Below are 13,887 nucleotides of genomic sequence, written 5' to 3'. Positions count from 1 at the left end.
CGACAATCCTCTGAGCGCTTGCCTGAGCCCCTCTGCAGGACGGTGGTCGTATCGTAGCACACCGAAGCGGATTTTTTCACGCCCTTCCCATTACTCTGCTCCTGGCCCTGGGCTTCGCAGCAACAAGAAGTGGGTGACATTAAAGAAAGAAAAAAAAAACGTAAAAAATCGCATAGTTGAAAGTCGATTTTTTTTTGGCAGATCAAAGGACAGTCCTCCAGAGCATGGACATGCGCATAGATCCGAGAAAATGGATCTGGGATCTGATCCCACGGATCCTGATCTCGGATCCGACGGAATCATAGATCCAGCTCTGTAATTTATCGAGAGATCCGTAGGGATCACAGATCCGAGTCTCATTTTTTGCTTGAGATCCAGTGAGATCATAGATCTTCACTTATTTTTTGTCCACACATATATCCCAAAAAAGCGCTTGTTTCAAGTCACAAACGTTCTGTTTGAGTGATTTTATGTGATCGCACGTCATAATCCATAGTTTGGTGTCACTTATTGGCATAGAGACCCTTTAAAACATGGTTTCAAATGTGGTGCATGGTGGGATCCACTCAGATCATAGATCCATGTTCTTAATTTATCGTCAGATCATATGAGATCATAGATCCAAGATGTATTTTTCACGCCAGATCCGGTGGGATCATAGATCCCAACCTGTACTTTGCTTCGAGATCCACTGAGATCATAGATCCATCACTCGGATCCATGCACATATCTTGAGTCCAGAGGTAATACATTTTTTACGCTTCTGATCAAATTGACTCATAGATCGTGAACTAATAAAGTTATCAATGCAGTTTTATTATCAAAAAATAGCATGGCCCTTTTAACACGCGCAGTGGAAGGGGGGGGGGCGGATTTCGCCCACCCCTCCTGTTTTTCGCCAATAACTCGCGCCGCAAACATGATTTTAATGTGAAATTTCGGCTACCTGTCCAGAATTGAACTGCGGATCTTCTCGTGCAAGAAATAAAAAAATCGGGTCACAACTTTTCTAGAAATAGCGGTGTAAAGTCAAACATCCTGCCGCCGCGGCGGCGCGGCGGCGCGGCGGCCGGCGCTAGCCGTTACGCGCCGCCTGAATTGTAGACTGTGCCGGGGCGGGACGGTTCCGTCTTTACATCGCGCTCCTTACCGCTGATTATATTCGATTCGCGTAAAATTGTGTGTGAAGACTAAGAAATGTACAGGCAATCTTATGGTCAAAGAATTTTGAAAATCGGCCGGTAACAACTTGAGTTATGAGTGCGTAAACACAAAATTGTGATTGCCGCGTTTCCCGCGTCTGCCGATCCCGCTTCAGCCGTCAACATTTTACGCTTAGCAGGCTTCTAACTGCCATACCTATTTAATGTTGGATTAACTAGAAATTCACCATACATACAATTGTATGTTCTTTCGTATAGTGAAAGAAAAAAGAAAATCGGCCGGTAACTTTTTGAGTTATCGGCGTGTAAACGCAAAAAGTCGCTAATATGGCAGATTTGACCACTTTTGACCTCATTTGACCTTGAAGATATTGACCTAGGGTCATGAAATTCACACACAACAGAGTTCCCCAGGGCCCCCACCTACCCTCCAAATTTCGTCTTTCTAGCTCCAGTGGGAGCTGAGATCTTAGGGGGGGGCGACATCCGCCCCCCCCCCTTCCACTGGGCGTAGTACTCGCAACCCTTCCACTGCGCGTGTTAAAAGGGCTTTTCCCGAAGTATCACCTGCGTGTCACTTGCGATGTACGGCACGAGAGGGCAAGAACAGCCAGCATTGACTTTTTTGAAAATATCTCATGCAATGACGTTATTACGAGCGAGCGAGCGAAGCGAGCGAAGCGAAGCCTTTTCTAATATAACGGAAAAATCTCAGTATGAGCGGCTCGATCCGGCCCGGCCCGGCCTGTAACGCTTTAGAGAAGCTTATATCTCAGCACCAACTGACCGATTTATGTACTTGCGGTAATTTTTGTAGGGTAGCTTCATTCCTTCTACCCAGTATTGGGCTATTTTCGACACATGTGGGTGACCCCTTTTGCACGTGCCACGTGCAAAACTAAGAGGTGTCAGTTTTGCAACTATTGCAATATCTCGGTAACTACTAGGCCGATTGCACTGAAACTTGGCATGTCTGTAGGCACCCACTAGGCAAAGCATTTCCATGTGTCACGGTTGGGGTGTTGCTGCACGTGCGCACGTGCCGGGATCTATCTTCTCTAGATCTCAAGAACGGCAGAACCGATTGCGCTCAATTTGGCACATGGTTAGGGACCGGTTAGTAGGGTGCCGTAGAAAAGTCAGTTGGGACCCAGTTTGCACGTGCGCACATGCAGGGTGCCTCTTCCAGATCTCGGGCACGGATGGGCCGATTGCGCTCAAATTTGGTACATCGCTAGAGATCGGTTAGTAGGGTGCCGTGCATAAAGTCATTTAGTCCCTTCGCAATTCCGCACGTGCAAGGCTCACCCTCTCGCTCGCTCGTTTGTCGCCCTAAAAGGCGTTTTACTGGTACATATTAGTTCAAATGTTTCGCGCCAAGGGCTCAGGAGTCAGGAGACTCCGCCACGTTCTCATGAGGTCTTCTTTCAGATCTCAAGCCTCAAATGCTCAAATGCCCCGTCGGTGTCATGGGTACCTTGGTATCCCAAGATGCCCCCATCCACGCGTTCAATAACTCTTCATTGGTTTACAAGCATCAATGGCTCAGGGGGCCTTTTCACCGCTTAAAGTCATGCGCTCCGTTGTCTCCAAAGATTATTTTCCTAAAACATAAAATATTGCCCAGGAGACCAGTTTCACCAACAAAAAATAGACGGTTGCGATTATTTTTGACAAAATGATAGTCTATAAATCCTACAGGTGAAAAAAGTAATTGCTGACCAAATAATATAGCACTTGAATGCTAAGTTGTTATATTTTTCAAGTCAGCGATTAGTATTTTCAGCAGTAAATGACATTTTGAAACTATCGTTTTGTCAAAAAAATAACGCAACCATCTATTTATTGTTGGTGAAACTGGCCTCTGCTCTCAGAAGACTGTCACACATTCAGAAGTCATCAGTCAAACATTCAGGGGACCTTTGGTAACTCAGAGGGCTCCGCTGCGTGCTCAAAAGTCCATAATTGACTAGATGGTCCCTCTGATTTCAGGTATTAAAAGGCTGAGTTAAGCATTGTTAATATGATTAATAAAAGGATTAAAAATAACCTCTTGGCTCTTGCTCATATCTATAAGAATTAAAAAATATATATACCAGGGCGTGGTCCTTCCTCAGGTCATGACAATGGGAGAAGATAAGCATTAAGCAACTAAGATGTTCAAAATCGATAAACAAATTGGCAGAAAACAAACCATACAAAACAGAAAACCCTGCGGATTTCATCCCTTTCATTTTGCTGAAACTATTTTTAACTTTTTTCAAGAGAATGAAAACATCAGCAGGGCTTCATCGCTTATGAATTCGCTCCTGTGCATCTCTTCATGCTCACTGTATCAACATCACGGTTTTTTTTTTGCTTTTTTTAACAATAGGAAATCGCTCCATTCTTTTCGATCGAGTCGTGAAGACACAAAAACATAAACATTTGGTGTAGCGAGAATTCCCTCGGGCTCTTTCCTGGCTGCATTACCTATCCCTTCAGCTCCCACTGCCTTTCCCCAAAGGACTGATAAGCTCAACCACAGATAACAGTAGTACTGTAAGTACTGTAGTACTAACAACAGTAGTACTGTAGATAACAGTAGTACTGTACTACTGTTATCTGTGGCTCAACCCTTGTCTCAATACACCGTTTTTCTTTTTTCGTCCGCATATAAAGAGACGTATAATGAGGTAGGCAAATATGGATCGTTACTCAGCTGTTAGCCACAAACACTCTACAGCCAATGCTCGACACCATATGTCAATTGAATGGCCTTTTGGGTTGCTACTCCGGTATGCGTGAGTGCAGCGGCGACTCAGGGTTTGTTCAGCGATATATTGCTTCATACACCAGCCTTCTCTGCGCCAGGTCACCGTGCCAGGTCACCGCGCCCCTCCGCCGGGTATAAAACCGGCCGGTCCACCCCGCCCAGCACCAAACGTCCAGCAGCAGCCGCAGCAGCCACCCCGCCCACCAGTAGCCATGCAGCTCCTCGTGCTCGCCGCCCTGGTGGCCGTCGCCACCGCCGGAGCGCCCCTCGCCCACGGCAAAGTCGGCATCGTCGCGCAGGACTACTACGAGCCGCGGCCGTATCACTTCCAGTACGCCGTCGACGACCCCGACTACGGCCCCATGATGGCGCAGGCTGAGGAGTCCAACGGAAACGGACTCACCGAGGGCTACTACACCGTCAATCTGCCCGACGGCCGCACCCAGAACGTCAAGTACATCGTGGACGGGTACAGCGGCTTCAACGCCGAGGTCAGCTACGCCGGCCTGGCGGCCCACCCGCAGGTGCCCAAGGGTATCGCTCAGCCCGTGTACGGAGGTCACGCCCTGAGGCCCATCGTTGGCAAGGCCCTGGTCGCCAAGCCCATCATCGGCAAGGGCATTGTCGGCAGGCCCTTCCTCGGACACTAAACGCAACTCCAGGCGGTGCTCTTTCTCAGGATCATGTCTATACAGGGAAACGTCATACAGTATTGAGGTGTCAGAGCCAGGTCTCTTTGGTTTCCACTAACGTCCGACGAGTGCTTTAAGTTGCTGTTAATGTGTTATCGTGTTTGTGTACTGTGTGTATGTGTACTGCCGTACTGCATGTGTAATAAAACGATAAAAGCGCTATACGCATCAGGCGCGCATACACACCGTTTAAAATGGAGCCAAATTGAGCCGTACCTCCGAAAACCTCGAAATCTACGCAGGGCGTAGCCAGAAATAGGGAAACGGCCAAGTGAATAAGTGCATAAGAGCATAATAGCCATCTCGAAAGGATATTTATCGAGAGTACCTCGGTCATCTTCTACTCAAGTGAGTAAAATTGTCACTTTGGAAGTTTTCAAAATCAAAGTTTAAGATTTTGCGCTGACATTACTCGAGAAACGGCATCGTAGCTCGTTAACTATAAAAAACTAGGAGGGCGTAAAAATATTACTTTGAGCATAGACCACTATATTGGACTGTGCACGGATTTTGCCGACTGCTATTAGGGCCCTGCTGGGAAATTCGACGTAGCACGCGGAATTGTGTAGGTATTGACTAGTGATGTCATTTTCCAAAAAATGTCTGACCGAAACCGACCGAAACCAAAATTTGGGAAAAATTTCCGACCGAATACCGACCGATTACATCCCAAGCCAAAATTTGACCGAAATTTGACCGAACTTCTATTTGCTATTACTCTACCCCAAAATTAAAATATTTGGTAAATTCTGATGGAAAATAATGGGAAATGGCATTTCAGTCCAAGTTCAGTCAATTCTTAGCCACTGCAAAATACATATTGTGATAGAAGTTACATTGCTGAGGGTATAGCAACACATGGACCTCAGCATTTCACAGATTTAGTTGATAAGAATTGTCAAGAATCTACTGTGGTCTATGTAAGGAAGAATGCTCATTCATGTTGCAAAAGCACGATCAATTAGTATAGTCAAATGGTTGGTAATAGGTATGTTCATGACAACATTCCCTAGGAGAAAAGGCGGAATCAAAACACCACAAAACACATCAAAACTGCTTGGAAACTTGCCTTGAGTCTTGAGATGTGGTCTGAGATACTCTACAAATAATTTGACACTGAAAATCCAGCTGAAAAGGCAGGTATTAGGTAGCTCTGAGCTTGAATTTTGTCCCAAAAATGAAATGAAAATTCATTACACAGGCACTTTGTCTTATCTCTTGTTTGTCTTATCTTTACAAGAAAACAAAATATGCAGACAAAATTAATGCCTACAAAGTGGCGCCAAAGTGGCGCAAAAAGTAATAGAAGAACCAAGGATTGACTTTTAAGATCCTCTCTTCCGTAACGAAAGAATGTATGTTGATGACGTAATATTTATTTATTGCCCTTTTGGTCGAATTATTGAAGGGAAATTAATTTTCTTGTAGTGAATTACACTCACAATGTTAATTTCATTAGAATTCAATATCCTGTTGGATCATTTACATCAATAAAATAATTCACGAGGCAGCATGTAACAATCCAAAACTTTTTTTGCAGCAACTTTATCAGCTGGTTTAAAGTCTCTGTTATGGCGCATCTGTTTCGAAATCCTTCCTTGTGTTTGGAATGTGGAAGATTCCAGAAATCGGACATGGGCCGATGTAGTTTTTGTCAAGATTCCTATGTTTTTATGTTGTGGTCATCTAGATTTCAAACATTTGGTTGGTACCTGCAATATTTAAGGAGAATGTGGGATAGTAGAACACCTGTGAAATGTAAATGTGACCACTGCTAAGTGCTAAGTGCTAACTGTCCAGTCTTCAGAAACACATTTCAGTAATTCCAATTCAAGGTATTTTTGTCCTTGCATTTTTGATGACTGTATAATGATTTTTGTAGGCAATACTTCTTTGATTACAGGTGAAATTTTAACAGTTAGACTGGAATAGAGTTTCAAAATTGTGTGTACTTGTGGGGCCAACTGAGTCAAAATCAGCCTGCTTGTCGTTGTGGTTGGACAGTGGGTGGCTGGCGGCTGCTGCCTGCTGGGTGGGTTGGCTAATGAGGTTGCCAAAATGTGGCATTTGGCATTTGGGGGAAATTTTGCAACTCTATCATTAACATCCCAAAAAATTTCATTTTAACTAGGCAAAAATGGAATACTTTCTCTTTTTGAAAATGGTTTCACTGACCGGGTGACCGAAAGTGTCCGATTTTGGGGGGGCCTGACCGACCGATTACCAAATCGGTCAGCATATCTTTTCGGTAACCGAAATTTTCGGTAACCGATTGACACCACTAGTATTGACGCTCTAGTAAGCCCATTTAAATGAAAGTAACTTCTTAAATGTGATGTATATTTTAATAAATGTATAATTTATAGCATGATTTTTAACACGATAAATAAATAAAAGCACTTATAGACAGGTATATCACACTGTATTAAGTTCAAAGCATCAATAGACAGGAACAATCCGTGATCGGTCGTTTTTGACAAGAGACAGTCTGATGACATATTGGACACACTGCAGATTAATTTGCCTGTCTAAATCAGACACGCACCCGGCTCAATGCTTTGAAAGCCCACACGATCTGCGCCACGGAATTACGAAGATTCCTATGGGTAAATAACAAAGCTGCCGGTGCTGCGTTTTTAGCGAGACCGTCCGAGGTGACCTGCTGGGCCACAACTGTTCCCTGCTTCCACTGAGGCCGATTTCATGCTCAGCATAGGGACAGACGGGTTCTGTCATCTGTCCCTCTCGAGAGAAGGGGACTTTTGAACACCGTTGTCAGTGACGGTGGCCGCATTTTGCAGCGGGTGATGGCGATCGAGATTCGAGATTTAGACGGAGTCACGAGATCTCGGTTCACTGGACACTGCAGCAGAGCTTCGCACTTAGGAATGCACTTTCTTATAGTTCTTGTGCTACATTTGCCTTTAGTTACTATTCGAATTGTAAATCCACATCTGAAATTCTCAGCCATGTAGGTATCTTACACATCGACGAATAGGATCGTAGTTATTGATTGCATAGACAAACTGATCCCAGGAATGTTGCATTGTGTTTACGTCCTGCGGCTCAACCTTTCTCATTTTCATGAAGCTTTCTTATTTCATGAAGCTCTGTTCGCGCATCGCTGGTGTTGAGTGACGGTATACTGTCCATATTGACTCCATGAATTGCAATGTTTGTTTTTCGCTCAACTATACACATCAATGTGTTGAAGGAATGCAGGTCGTAGCGTTGTAACTTGAGGTGCTTCTCGACAGTGTGACTCCCTCAGCGAGCAATGTGAAGAAAGTTATCGTTTTCCTTTACAATGGTAGTCGCGCTGTCTTGAAACACACGTTTGAAGCTATACGTGTGCCGAAGAGAGAGCGACTCGGCAGCTGTTACCAGAGCAGGACCCATTGCTTGCATGCAGGAGCGGAACACAGATTGCTGATGTGGGCACGCCAGCTCTCCGCAAGCCATAACATATGTGACCATCACTTGACCAAATTGCAAGACTTTAGCTAGTTTTGGGCTTCACTTGTGACTGATATTATAGGAGCCGCCAGTCTGGAAACGGATCCGCCACCTCTCCTTACAGTTGTCTTCTGCTCAATTTTTCGGTCTCGGCCAGCGTCACAGCATGTAATAAAACTCACAGGGAGCCCAGTGGTCAGAATTCCAAGACATTTTCAGCTTTAGGGCATATAGAAATTGACTTCATATTGATGCCTTAGCCAGGAACCGGAAAACTGACATTGTTGCATGCACTGTCTTGGCTCTTTGAATATGCTCACTCCCTGTTCTGTTCATAGGATATTCTGAAGTGATTATCACTAGCGGCACATTTTACTGTATTTCAGTGGCATGTATGCATTAAAAGGTTTCATTTTATTTAAAGACAAAAGAGAACTATCCCGCATGTCAACGATAAACAACAAACAACAATAATCTTGCAAAAATCTTCGCTACATGTCTGTGAAAATTTGCTAATTCTCGTGAAAATTAGCTGGGAACCATCATCCAAAATCATGTACAACATGTCACTGGTAAAGCGAATCAGATGCTACGATTTATTAAGCGAAATTTCAAGGATTGCCCACAGGCTGTAAAGGAAATCATGTATTTGTCCCTTGTTAGGCCACATCTAGACTATGCCAGCTCTGTTTGGGACCCATGGGGAGAGGGCATGAAGCATGAGCTGGAAATGGTTCAAAGGCGTGCTGCTAGATTTATACTTAATGACTACGACCGACATAGCAGTGTTACTGACATGCTGGCCACAATAGGATGGGTATCCCTAGAAAGCCGACGTAGAGAGGCGAGATTATGCTTACTGTACAAATTACACCATGGCAACATGAAAGTAGATGTTAGTAGAATTATATGTGAACCTAGCTATATATCACGGAGTGATCACCCTAAAAAGATAGAGAGACTTCCGTCGAGATTACTTCAGTACCATAACTCGTTTTTCCCAAAAACCATAAGAGAGTGGAACCAACTTTTGCCCAGCATGATGGAAGCCGAATCTGTGGAAGATTTTCGGAAAAACGTTCAAACACATGTAAATTCGGCGTAAACGTGATTGTAATTGAAATTGCTCATGAGTAATGCAGAATGAATCAATCTAAAATCAGTAGTAATGTGAGTAGGTATGTACTTGTGTGTATGTACTTGTGTGTATGTGCGATACTGATGTGTGCATGATGTGTGAACCAGATTTAACATCACCAGGGCCAACCGGCATTCGTGATTGTTGTAATACATGATACATGATACATCCACACCATGTTAAATCATGGAAGAAATGGGCAGAAAATGCCCTTCTTTTTTCGATGATTGCGCTAATATTATATATTTTTTGCTCAATGTAAGATATAACTCAGATTACAAATTGACTAGTGGTGATGTTTCCCAGAGCACATCATCATATGGCGAATAAGTTGGCTGTGACGACCTTCGAAAGTTAGGGCCCTAATGGCAGGGCCCTAATTTCCGTGCACAGTCCAGATATATAGTGGTCTACTAGGGTTACCCGCGTGCTCCGCAACGCGAAGGGGGGATTTTTTGACCCGTGGGTATTGGGTTGGTCTGTGTCGATTTGGTTGGTAGATATCCATTTCGTTCGATTGCTTTTTGACGGCCAAGCATTTTGTAAGAAAACAAAAAGATACATTGCATCGAGGTGCCCGTGTCGTATTATCATGCGTTCTACTTTAGAATGATTCGAAAACTGGTGTGAAGTCTTTTGAGGGCCATCGATGAATTTCGCTAAAAAATGACAATGTAATGGTTTGGAACATTTACATTTTTAAGGATACTGTTGCTAATCATGCAAAAATGAAGAGTGAATATTGGACAGAATTGAATGCTCTATCCAATGGTACCATATTCAATTGCCAAAGGTATCGGCTTATGCAGCAAACCCCGTGTGATTAATAAAGTGGCACAAAATTGACAAACACCATTTTCTCCTGTGATTTGCACCACCTTGATTTGGATCAATCAGCTTTTCACAATCTTTATATGAGAGGCGGTACCTTTCTTTTGCAAATTGGCGTTGATTCAACCCGCTCCATTTAACGGTCACCTAAAAATAAAATTAATTCCAAAATCCCTCAAAAACCGCAATTTTTCAAATAAAAGTGCCCTCTCCGGTGCACGTGGCGCGTGCTATCCTCTGCATTGCACACCATTCAATAGCCCGTTCAATTCTGTACCCGATGCTGTTTTCCCCGTGCCGGTCGGACCCCTGGTCACCAAGATATTGCACGGGAACTGGACCCGTGTCGGCCAAAATTAGCCGTTTTCGCCCGATTTCGCACGCCGATTTATACATGTAAAGTCTATGACGCGAATTTGCACTTTTTGAGCACGCGCCACGCGCTCCCTATCAATCCAATCGAGCTGAGACCCCTCAAAGGCACGTCGCGCATACTTGATCTATGAGTTGTGCAAATTTCACCGGGCTAGGTGCAACGGTCTGGCCTGTAGTCCACGCAAAGCACCACCAAGTCGGGACCTCGGTAACGGACAGACGCACCCTCCTCAAATAGTAAGTTAGATGCTTTGAGCTATGCTATGCTCTCCACCCAACCGATGGAATTCGTTTCAATGACTTCTTGCAGCTATTGAAATGAATAGCAAATCAAATTTGGCTTGAGCATTCCTGTAACATATTTAAATTAGCGTAAGACTCGTGTGATATATAATAATTAGTAGACATTCATAATATCGGGGAAATAATTGCTCGCGTATAATTAAAGTCATACATATTACAAAGTTCGGTGAGCAGTAACGACAAAAATTGTATAAAATGCTCTCATTCGGAAACAGCAAACTGGTCTTTCAAAGCTATAATCCTTTCAAGGTCAAGCATGTTTTCAAAATGTTTGCAAGGTTATCGCACATGCATCGACAAAAGCGATAGTGGTTTGACACAATCTTATATGCCTGGTATATGTGAAAACGTATTCTAGTGATGTTGGTTCCACGTGGCTGCGAGGAACCCAGTATCACATTCACTTGGAGACTGACGATCACATACACTAATAAGAAAGGCTAAATAGAAAGGCGGCTTTACCACGATTCGGGAAACTCCCAACGAACAAACTCAACAGTAGACACAAGACGCCCTGACCAGGGAGCTCTCCAAAGGCCACCACTCCCCAGCAATCACCCAAAACGAACCCCACCGACACAAAGCTCTCCAGCGGACCGGTACTCACCAGGAGGTTCTCTGACAGCGTGTCGACGTCCGAGGAGAGTTCGTTCAGCGGGCCGGGACCGTCCCCGGAGCCGGTCATGGCAGCTCGGAGACCGCGCGGCGCCCGGACTGAGAACGACCGTCCGACGGACCGGCCCCGGCCGGCCGCCGCTAATCAATGGGGCTGCCGGTCCTCCGTGGCGGCGGCGGCGGTCGCTCCCCCGCCGCCCCCGCCCCCGCCAGCGGCGGAGGAGCCCGCCGACTCAGTGCCAGTAGCGTGATGAGCCCGGGCACAACCTGACGACAAGAAAAAAACATGAACACAGGACGATTATTTTCAAGTGATAAAAAACATTTCTGATTGTTATCAGCCATGCTTTAGCTATCAAGGTAGCCATGAAGTTGAAGTTGCATGTTAGATTAAAGTGATGGATAGATAATGTGATGTGTTAAGCTGCCACTAACGGGACATAATTGGACAATTAGATTGAACGATGGTCTGCGTTTATTTCGCTATAGAAGAGCAGACATATTAATGTGTATGCCATAACAAAAATGCCGAGCGCTTCGAATAAGAAACAAATTGAGCAATTAACAGCTAAGCTAGACAATTGTCTAATTAAATCAGCGTGTGGCGTGTCTATCGCCCTAGGCCTGGCGGGTGAATATTGCACTTCCTATCAACAATACAACTCGCGCGGCTCTAGCAATGTCATTCCGAATACCAATCGACAACCACTTAGTAACACACGAACACGCGCCTGCATTCCGGCGCTGTCAGTTCACTCCAATTATCGGCGGGACAGCTGGCATTGACAACAGTGACGAAATGTGCGTGTTTGGGGCGTGTTTTTGCTCCTGAGCTATTGACTGTACCGCTATCTGGAACCGGCCGGTGACCCCGTGGAGTAGGCCCTAGCGAGGTCACCAGCCTCGTGTTCTATGGCTCATGGTCTGAGACGGTAACGTAACACCTTGCTGTCTGGTAGCGACTGTATGGTATGATTTGTTTTGTTTTGTTTTGATTACTGAATCGTGTGTGAGACAATAGAGCGATTTGAATAAAAAAAAAAACAACTTGCTGTCGCATTACTGACATTCTGAAGTTAAAGATTAGTGGAAAGAAGCATTTGAAGCAAGCGATGTAAGACGGCGTTGCACTTTTTCAGCTTTTGTTTGGATGTGAATAGGTTCAAGCCTCAAGGCCCTTTGAAATATTTCTTATTAGCTCGTAGAATTGAACCTTCCCCGCAGTGCTAAATTTCAGAACGGCGTACCACCGGCCCTTTAACTTTGACCAGTTTTGACTAAAATAGCCGTACCTGTCCTATTTGGCGTCAAACTTTGATAAACCACGGTCTTGACTACTGAGATTTAACCCGCGACCTGGTGGTGGGGGGGGGGGGCTATTTTTTGTCCCCCTCCAGACTTTTCGATATATCTCCAGAACCGCTGCGCCGATCGTCACCAAACTTTCAGTACCCTCCCGGACATCAATTTTACATATGGCGACCAAAAATGTTTCCAAAGGCTAAGGTTGGCCGGAAATGACGTCAGAGTGACGTCATGTTCTGCCGTTTTCGACCCAAAAAAGGGCTTCACGGGAAGAGCTGTCAGGCCTATAGCTTTGCAAATACAAAAAAAAAAAAATGATAAGGACATAAAAGCTGTAGAATTGACAGGGCTACAAGACTGCTATCTCGGATTTTTGAAATTTTTGGATTTTGACCCCCAAAAATCAAAAAATCAATTTTTTGGATTTAATGATCTAAAAATCCAAAAAGTTTTTTAATTTCGCAAAAACCGGAATATTATATGTGATAGTCCTTACCGTCTTCCATCCACATACCAAATTTGAGATTGATACCTCTTTTTTTGGCGAAGTTATAGCGAAAAAAAACTGTTCAAAATTGATGACGTCAAATTTTCAAACTCATTTTTTAGCAATTCTAGACCCTGTAGCGCAAAACAAAGACCACCATTAGACTCCCCGTGACGAGTTGCATCGAATCAATACCCATTTTATGCAAAACTATCAACTTTAAAATTTGACCTTTTTTGGCCTGACCTTGACCTGACCTTGACCTGAACTTCACCAGAAAGTGACCTAAGCCGTACCTGATAGTCTTATAACCAACACCATTGAGTTGGAAATGAAAAATTGGCCATAAAACATGCATCACACAACCTTAGTGAAGTTGGGCTCATGTGACCTGACCTGTGACCCTTGGTGACCTGACCTGTGACGTGACCTGGTATTGTCAGTGACCTCTAATAGCAACATATCTACTAGGCAACTGACGCCCTATCGCTGATTCTCGACAAAATGCGTTTTCCTCGGTGTTATAGCGCATTCCCTAGAGGACCCGTGAACGGTGAAACATTTCATCTTTGACCTGACCTGTGACGTCATCGGTGACCCCGAGGTCAATGAAATTTGGCTTCCTTCGACAAATTTGACAGGCCTTTCGAACGCCGTTTGAATTTTGCGGATCCGTCCAGTAGTTTCGGAGATACGAGAGGGGGCAAAAAATAGCCCCCCCCCCCCCCACCAGGTCGCGTTATAAACAGACCCCACCAGGGCGCGGG

At 44.6% G+C, this 13,887-nt stretch overlaps 1 protein-coding gene across 1 annotated transcript; it reads left to right on the top strand.

The window, feature by feature from the left end:
- The first annotated feature begins 4,130 nt into the window (after positions 1-4,130).
- On the top strand, positions 4,131-4,568 carry LOC122379724 (cuticle protein 19-like). The gene has a single exon (XM_043362128.1). It carries the CDS (start codon positions 4,131-4,133, stop codon positions 4,566-4,568), a length of 438 nt encoding a protein of 145 aa, XP_043218063.1.
- The last annotated feature ends 9,319 nt before the right edge of the window (positions 4,569-13,887 follow it).

This window comes from Amphibalanus amphitrite, unplaced genomic scaffold (assembly GCF_019059575.1).
Source record: "Amphibalanus amphitrite isolate SeventyFive unplaced genomic scaffold, NRLGWU_Aamphi_draft 000083F_arrow, whole genome shotgun sequence".
NCBI lineage: Eukaryota > Metazoa > Arthropoda > Thecostraca > Balanomorpha > Balanidae > Amphibalanus > Amphibalanus amphitrite.
Note: the sequence above shows the minus strand (reverse complement) of the source record. Positions and strands in the feature narration are given on the sequence as shown.

Bases quoted from the DNA above. Each gene is read 5' to 3' on its own strand.
- LOC122379724 (XM_043362128.1), top strand. From the start codon at position 4,131: ATGCAGCTCCTCGTGCTCGCCGCCCTGGTGGCCGTCGCCACCGCCGGA.